The sequence below is a fragment of the Oryzias melastigma genome, linkage group LG21, assembly GCF_002922805.2.
Source record: "Oryzias melastigma strain HK-1 linkage group LG21, ASM292280v2, whole genome shotgun sequence".
Classification (NCBI taxonomy): domain Eukaryota; kingdom Metazoa; phylum Chordata; class Actinopteri; order Beloniformes; family Adrianichthyidae; genus Oryzias; species Oryzias melastigma.
The window spans coordinates 9,877,045-9,885,920 of NC_050532.1; the positions used below are offsets into that span (position 1 = coordinate 9,877,045).

Consider the following 8,876-nt stretch of genomic DNA (forward strand, 5'->3'; position numbering starts at 1 on the left):
GATTTAAGCTTGTGCTTTTTGGCATATATTTACCTTCATACACTGTTGCGCCTAACTTTCTTACCTTGTTGACCACATTACATTTAACTCATGATCCATTTGAAACATAGGAGGAATTGAATAAAATATCTAGTATATTAGCGCAACATGTCCAGTTATTGAGATAACTATAGCAAAAGAATATGCTAACAACTCGGCTAAACTGCTAATATCATTTTAAATTACTAAATTAATTAAATTCTTCATTCTCAGTTGCTTTTAAACAACTAGGCTGAGACCAGTACTTCTTCTTCTGCATTACAAATTCTGATGCACACACCTACAGTGCCCTCTAGTGGTTGTTAGTGGGAAAATAACGAACGCATGAGGCTATTTATTTTATAAAAATCACATAGAAGTCACACACACAGCCAAAAAATTTAAAAAACTGAAACTTATACTTCAAAAAATACAGTTTTTCTAATAGGGAGCAGTGCATGCAGTTTGTTTTTTCCCCATCCACGGCCGTTGGCTTTCAAAGGTTTATATACATTGGATCGTAACAATTGCTCTTCACCCTAAAATCTTAACCTGCTATATTAAAAGTTTTTGTTGCAGTGAAATTTTCATTTAAGAAACACTAAATGTAAGAAAAACAATTTGCTTCGTCCAAATGAAACAAATCCTCACTATTCTTTTTCCTAAACTGAACGGGTCATACTGAGAAAGAATCTTCCGTGGCCAGTTTTTCTATGAAGCATGACCCAGTGTACTGATGAGTCAATTCTAAGAAAACCACATGGGCCTGGAGACCTCAGAACGTCAGATAAACTGATTTGAAAACTAACAAACTCAATCAAAGCTGCCCTGAAACAGTGTGGGCCCCTCACGGCGTCTGCTCAAAGATGAACAAAAGCCCTTCATTGTGCTCTCATTGTGCAATAAAACAGGCCACCGGGAGAAAAAGGGAAAACATTGAAAAGAATTGCTCAATCTGAGTAATCAGCAGTTGTGATTCCGGCTGTTGGAGCGGACTGGTGTGGGATTAAAGCAGGGGTCTTCTTACCACGAGAGCGGCACATATGGGACCGTGGATGATGTAGAGCAGGGATGTTTTGGAGCTTATCCAGCAGCTGGAGAAAAGAGGGCAGAGTTATAAAACGTTCATCTATTGGAGGATGTCTCAAAAGGACGGAGACCTACTTGTCATTGTAGTAGTAACTCCGAGCAATAGCGTGTATGGAAGCTGGAATAAGAGGAAATCCTGTGAGAAAAAAAAGAGCGAAACAAAGTAATTCATCAAAATAAAAGACAAAAATTTGTCAAAAGTCCTTTCTCCATCCCGCCCTCCTGTCTTACCCCAGCCCAGGAGATAGTACCACATCAGGTGTTGCTTCTCAGCAAACACGGCCACCACAATAAGAGTGTGCAGATAGATGCCCTCGCACAGCATCCAGAAGTAATTGCAGCCGAAGAGGTACAGATGAATAAACATGGAGACTTTACAGCTTGTCTGAGGAAGACAAAAAACAACAAACAGATGCAGCAGACGGTGGCTCTACCCAGCAGTGTAGCTTTCAGTCCGACTCTCAGCTTTATTTCAATCTCTCTGAGTGACGAGGAGTGACTCAAACTCAACAGTGGAAATTCATCAAACAGAGCAATGACAACTTAAAAAAAACATGAATAAATTAGTTGCAATGAGCCAGAGAACTAACCGGATTCCTCTGCACCAGGTCCTGGTTGTTGGCCACGGCGGTCAGCCAAATGATGGTGATGATGGAGTTCAGGACGAATGAGAAGAAGAGGTTTTTGTGAAGGGTGATTCTTTGGCAGCTCAGACTTCTGCAAGAAAAACAAAACAATTATATGGCAAAAAAAGCAAGCAAAAGGAAGCCAAACCTGCACATTACATTTATTCTATACACAGTAGGAACTCCTGGCTTGTCATTATCAGACTAAAATAAGAGACACAGACTAATTCATAATCATGGAAAGCTCCTTTAATCTAGCATAGGCATTGCCTAGAGCCTCAGTCATTTACACCAGTGCAGGAGGTTGACCCCTACCCAGATTTTTGGATTGTCTGAGCCCGTGGAGGTTCATAGACAGCATCTTCACCCTTCTGCTCTCCATCCTTACATTGACGCGTTAACCCTGCCATGCCTAAGGTTGACAATTTTTAATATCTGCCATGGACACCAGTAAAAATCAAGACTCCTTAAGATAAGAAGTTCAGCGCATTGTCTTGTGGGTTCCAGATGACCCCACTCCCAACGTTAACGCGGCTAGGATAGCACAAGGGTGTGTCTTGTCTACACATTCTCACTCCCAACTCGTCATATAAGGACGTATAGTTGGGGGATCATTTTAAGACATTTTGGGTATCTGGTGTTATCTGAAGTTCTGGCTGTTCCCATTAAATCATTGGTCCCCAACCCTCGGGACGCGGTACTGGACGTGGTATCGGACGGTGAACCGGCACTTGGTTAGGGTACGGGGTTAGGGTACCAGTCCGCATTCCGAGGGTTCAGGACTCCTAGATTAGTGTATACATCTTTTTCCCTGTCTGTAGCCCGGTATCAAGCAGCCCTTGGACTGGTACCAGTTTGCGGCCCGGACATTGGGGACCCCTGATTTAATGGGAACGTCAAAAACAACGAGTTGGGACACCAAAAACGTCAAAAAGTGACTCGATGAAGCCCAAACCATACGTCCATTTATGACGAGTTGGGAGAGAAAATGTGTTGGTCTTGTTAGCTGTCATGTGCAGGTGTGTCTAGTAGTTCCCTTGAGGCTCGTACGGCCATGTTGAAAATGAAACGTAACATTGTCGTGCATGTGGTAAATGTATAGTGAAGTATTCTTTAGGCTCATGGAAGTTCCTTGCACTTATGACGTATGTGTGATGCTGTTGTCCAATGCCCTTACATCACGCTCCTGTCATTAGTACTAGACCACGAATACACATGCATGAGATGCACATATGATAGCCAAGTTCCCGTACGACGATCGGTAGCATGCCCACACAAGCTATGCTGTGATTGTCTAATTATCTCATTTTTAACAGCTATGCTGCACACAAGGTGTTCACATTTATCACCTGAACAGCACTAATCTGGCACAGTCCGCTGGATTTGGTGATCTAAAAAGGAAAAATCTGTAAACGCTTGCATTTAGTATGCTACCCTTGCCTGTTGGTAAGGGTAACGGGTTGTAGTTCACTACAACTTGCCGCAAAAAGTCTGGATGAACATTTTCACTCTACAAGCTTGCCAAGCGGTCTACAGCTTTGATATTTCCTGTGGCACATCTGCACTCTCTGGACAGGTTTGCCCATTTTTTCCCCCCGTCGACAGCCCGTATGTATCTGTAAAGGCATTTGTGAGAGTTGCCAGTTTATTTTGTTATGTGGATAACTGGTTATCAGGGGAAAAAAAACCCTGTCCTGATGACCAAAGCAAACTTTTTCATTCAGAATCATGGTGGCCAATTAATCACAGCCCACCAGACAGAGGACGACTGCCAGAACAACCGTCTAAAACTCAAGTTAGAAGCAGCTACAGCCCATGAAAGTGTACTGAAAGTTTAAGAAAAGAGGATGTGGACTCACTTAAAATGGAAAAAGATCGCCAAAGATATGAAGAGGGAGACCAAAGACAATCCATGTCCTATGAGGGCCAAATAAAAAAGGTTCATCGCAGTCTGAAAGGAGAGGAAACGGGTTGAATGTGGCATTTTTGAAGAGTAATCAGACACACTTGAGTCTTTCTACGGCGTTAAAAACTCTTGTAGCACAGATTTAAGCAAAAAATGCATTCTTTATTTTAAGGGAAAAAAAGGACAATCTGAAATGAACATATTAAAAGACACTGTGACGTGATCTTTTGTGACCTTTAATTATCAACTGCTTCCTGAAAATGTGTTGTTATGGTCTAGATAGTCATTTAATGGTCAATGCTAACAATAAGTCAGTTGTTTAAATGAAAAAAGACAAAACAAGTGACCAACCATTCTGCCTTCGTTGATGCGCTCATTGCAGAGGGTGTAGTTGGTCCAGGTCCTGTTACTCACAGGATGGAGGAACCAGTTACCGCTTTCAGTACAAATCTTTGTAACCAATTCTGCAGAAACATTTTCTCATGTTACTATTATTGTGCACAAAGAAAAAGAAACAATACAGTACTTACTAGGTTATATTTTCAGTTTTGTTTTTTTCTGTTTTGGTAGATTTTTTTTTAATATCAATAAAAAACAGCTTGAAAACAGTGTTTTTAAACCGATTTGTCACTTTTAAGAAGTTAAATCTGCAAAAATTCTTCTTATATATCAGATAAGTTAGGGTGTCTATGGGAATGAGACTTTTATGTTTATATTCCTGAAAAAATAATAAAAGAAGAATTTAAAAATCTTACAAAAATAGTCAAGGGTTCTTTCACAAGAATTTATAAGTATATTTATATACTTGTAATATCAATGGAGAAATAATAACAAGTCGGAAAAGTCAGATCAAAAAGCAGATAAAATCTTCATCACAATACAATTTTAATTTATTTAGAAAGTTTACATTTTGCCAAAACTTGAGTCTCGCCCCAAAGTTTTTTTTTTTGTTTTGTTTTTTTCCCAACAAGTCTCACCTGACGGATCAAAATCCTGGAAGTAATCGGGGCAGTTCTGCTCTGAAGTGACCCCCGCAGGCGTGTCATCCCAGCACAGCCAGCCGTCCCAAGTGCGATTACACATGGCCTCTACACCGCACAGAAAGAACTACGTCAGTCGATCATCCATCCATTTTCTAAACATGCCGGGGTCACGGGGTCACTGGAGCTGACCCAGCTACTGAAGGGCAAAGGCGGGACACACCCTGGGCACTTTACTATTCCATCACAGGACCATTTAGTCATTTATATAAAAATGATTTCAAAAGGAAATAGGTTTTTTAGAATGACTGATCTGGAAATTCATACTTTCACCACCACTCATACAAGAAACCTTTAATATCCAAAAATAAACACACAAAAAAAAAATCCACATGCACTACCTTGTCTGCTTTGAGGATTTTCCTTCATAATCTTCTGATAGCACTCAAACTGCGCGGTCACTATCTTGTTCCTGGTGACCCCGATGTCGTGGTAAACATTTGTTGGCTGGTGTTCACTTTCATTGACATCAGGACTTGCCTTCACCTGCAGAAAAGATGGAGGAAGGTCAGGATTTATTTAAGATATGCATAAAAATTTGAATCTATGCGTACAATTTTTTATTTACATCAAAATTTGAGCAAATGTTTTCCAGGGTTTTTTTGTGTTTGTTTTGTAAATTAAAAAAGACTAATGTTAGCGGTCTTCAACTTTTCATGGTAAAAAAAAAAGAAAACTACTTGATTAATAAGAAAGCAAAAAATGTTTTCTTTTTCAATTTTTGATTAAATACATGGAAATATTAAACCTGAAACATCAATTTTGTTATTGTTTTTCATATATATAATATATAAAATATTATGTTTTAGTATTTAAATGTTTTATTCCCATGTTTTTTTTTTAAATGAATGATCAATTTTGGGTGATATTGTCCCTGCATTTGATTGAAATATGAATCTCTACCATAGTTGGACTGCTCAGAAGTACGAGAGCCACCATCCAGCTCCATCCGAAGCGGTCCGGCTTCCACACGGCCATGTCGGGGTTTTGGGGGGGGGCGCGAGACAACGATTTCCCAGCTGCTGATCTAAAATGGAAAACACAAAGATCCAAGGATGAAAGAACTGTGTTTAAGTGTTGTATGGGACGACGCCCCTAACGTTCTGCAAGTCTTCAAGACAACATGACATTTCGGTTCAGTCCATTTTGCTTTTGGGCGGTCTGGAAGGAAACGCTCTCATAATTTACTAAGAATTTAAAACATTTGTCAGAATGAGGACAAGCAAAAACACTCTTTGTAGTGGCTTAAAAGCCGGCTCATTTCCTGTTGCTTCCTTTTTTTGCCATTTTTCTGCATCTTTTGCATGGTCTGACAGGAGCATTAAACACTGGGTGTGTTAACATGTTCCGCCTTGAAAAAGGTGGTGCTTGCGCCTCAGCAGAGCATGACCCCGGAGTGCTGTTTGAGGTCAAGCAAAAGGCCATCGCAGAACACTCATAGCCATATTTGGAAGTGAAAAACACTCGACTGCTTGTGATGTTTTCTTCCCACTCCACAACCTTTTCTTTATATTCAACATTTAATTGCTTTTATAACTTGGATTTTTACAAAAATTTCTAACTGGCTTTCAAAAAAATAGGTTGTCATTGTTCCAATATTTCATATACAGCTTTGTCTTTTTAAGACAGCTGGGCTATCTATAAGAAATGAACACGTAAATGTGAACAAAGGATTCAAAGTGCAACATAAATCATTATGTCAAGGCTGCAGGAAGGGATTTACTCCCATTCGCATATGAAATAAATATGGTGTTGCATTAATAAATGTAACTGGGTCGTCACTTTTATGTGGAATGTGAAAAGTCTTCTTGAGCTCGGGGAACTGCACCGACTAAAAACCAAAAAAACAGGAAGCAGCTTGAAGCGAAAAGACAGCGGACCAAAAAGTCAAATGAATTTAGTAGAGACCAGTGAAAAAATGGCTTTTATTCTGAAAATTTCTGCACTTTCAAATTAAATGTTAAAAAAAATTCCACATAAATAATAATGAAATAGTGTATGTTTACACGAGCTACAGAAAAATGCATTAGAGGAAAGAGAACCAATGAATGAAGGGTTTTTCAAATTAATAGAGTAAATGTTTAATCCTGCTGGCTAATCAGGGTTTCTTTCTACCAATCAGAGATTATTTAGCTTATATCTTGATTTGACATTGAAACATTTTCCATGAATATTTGTATATAAATTACAAAACAGTTATAGATTTTTTGTTGAAGACCATTGACTATATATGAGAACTGGACTCAGTGACTCTCCCCCCAGGGTTCCAAAAAGGAAGCAGCCACTAGTTCCTTGTTAAAATTGGAGTCCCATTAGTTGTTGCACACCTAGGTGTGAGAAATTTGTTGTAAGCATTTGACGCATCCCATGGGGGAGCGGTGAACTGGAGACACGGCCGCGCTTGGGAACCATCTGGTGCTTTACCCTTGAGGGAGGGTAAACTAGTTTTTGGTACTACTTGGCTTGGATTTGAACTTACAACCTTCCAGTCTCCGTGGCCACAAGGCCACTAAGCTTGTTCTTCCTCTTTTCCTTTGGCCTGTTTCCTTTAGAGGTTGCCGCAATGATCAGCTTCTTCCATCTAACCCTTTCTTCTGCTTTCTCTGGTCTAACACCAACTACCCCCATATCTTCCATCACTACATCAATGGACTTTTCTCTGCTCTCTCTTCCTACAAACCTCCTTCTTCCAACCCTTCTTCGATTAATAGTAGCCCTATTTCCACCAGTATCTTGTCGGTGAACAGCATGGATGGTGGTTGTTGATAATCGAGATCCGGTACGGATATCATAGGTCTGATTTGCATACTTGGTTTGGGAAAGATTTTTATGTTGGATGCACTTCATGACACAACTCTCTATATTTATCTGGGCTTGGGCCCCCTTGAGGCTACATTAAAGTTCCCATTGGCTCCAAGAATCCAAAATTCCATTGACTTCTATTGAGAATAAACAGCTATTACTCAGTCATTTTATTCTTATTCTGCTACTTTTTTTTTACATGTCCTTGCTAAACCTGATGCTTTTTTCATGTTATGTTTATGTAATACAAGTGTAAACAGTGTGGACTTCCAACAAGCTCGCTCCTAACTGGCAAAAGTGGTTTCCACAGAAACGTTGGCTCAGACCAACTCGGATTAATCCCTGCTCAGTGAAGTCATCTAATTGTGGCATGGCGGTGTCCATCTCTTGAAAAAATGTCGATTGAGTTGACTTCATTTCATTGGAGCCCTAAATACAGTAAGTCACTTTCTATGGGTGACGTCAAACCCACTTGGCCCAGTTCTCATATACAGTTGATGTTTATGAAATTAAATAACAACTTTCTTTGTGCATTCTTAGAGAACAGAGGCAAACCAATAAGAATCCAGGGGGGGTGGGGTTTGCAATGGCCATATATCAAAGTGAATTGACTGCATTCATTCTCCATGTATCTCTGTTTCCACACTGGTGTTTAGTAGGCCTGCACAATAAATCTAAAGTTTATTGTCATGGGGGTATCAGCTTGTGCAATACGTGTATCGCAAAAGACAGTGTAAACCGCGATAAATGGTTACATTAAATGCTTACACACATGTATAGACAAAGAAACAATCTTTTTAAAAAGCCCAAGGACTCACATTGTTCTTTATTGTTGTCCATATTAGGTAATAGTTCTCTAGTGACATACAAGCCCTTATCTGTCTCCTATTGAGATAACTTGTTGTATATTTTATAATGGCTTTAATTTAAACAAAACAGTTGCAGTGAAATGGAAATTATATAATTGCTGTTTTTTGTTTTGCTATTTGCTCATATGTCACAAGTCATATCATCATCGCAATATTGATGACTAACATCGCACATCACAAGTTGTCTTCAAATCGTGCAGCGTTGGTCTTGAGGTCTGCTCAGAGCTTTCAGGAGTGTCTCACTGAAGACCAGGAGGAGGAGCTTACTGAAAGCTGGACTGTAAAACATTATGGTGATCTGCAAATTAGAAACAGCCATGGAGGTCAGCTGCTCTGCCTCTCACACACATGAGTATGTACACACAGCTAACACACAGTTCCACTGTCAGATGTTTCTTAGTGGCAGCTGTATTGCATACAGAAACCAGACTGTCAGATGATCAAAGTCTTTCGTGATGGAACTTTAGTTTGTTCATAATTTACCTTTCTTTGAATGAAAGGGATTATCTGACGGGGGTGAAAAGCA

General features: G+C 39.6%; 1 protein-coding gene across 1 annotated transcript in view; it reads right to left on the reverse strand.

The window, feature by feature from the left end:
* The window catches only part of calcrla (calcitonin receptor-like a), a 29,525-nt gene that overhangs the window by 7,420 nt on the left and 13,229 nt on the right, over positions 1 to 8,876 (reverse strand). Inside the window, exons 2-10 of the mRNA XM_024286839.2 lie at positions 5,583 to 5,706; positions 5,021 to 5,165; positions 4,617 to 4,727; positions 3,991 to 4,103; positions 3,593 to 3,684; positions 1,698 to 1,824; positions 1,339 to 1,492; positions 1,183 to 1,243; positions 1,046 to 1,112 (exon numbers count right to left, since the gene is read on the reverse strand). Coding sequence (XP_024142607.1) covers positions 1,046 to 1,112; positions 1,183 to 1,243; positions 1,339 to 1,492; positions 1,698 to 1,824; positions 3,593 to 3,684; positions 3,991 to 4,103; positions 4,617 to 4,727; positions 5,021 to 5,165; positions 5,583 to 5,657 — 945 coding nt within the window. The 5' untranslated portion in view covers positions 5,658 to 5,706. The remainder of the gene's footprint in view (positions 1 to 1,045; positions 1,113 to 1,182; positions 1,244 to 1,338; positions 1,493 to 1,697; positions 1,825 to 3,592; positions 3,685 to 3,990; positions 4,104 to 4,616; positions 4,728 to 5,020; positions 5,166 to 5,582; positions 5,707 to 8,876) is intronic.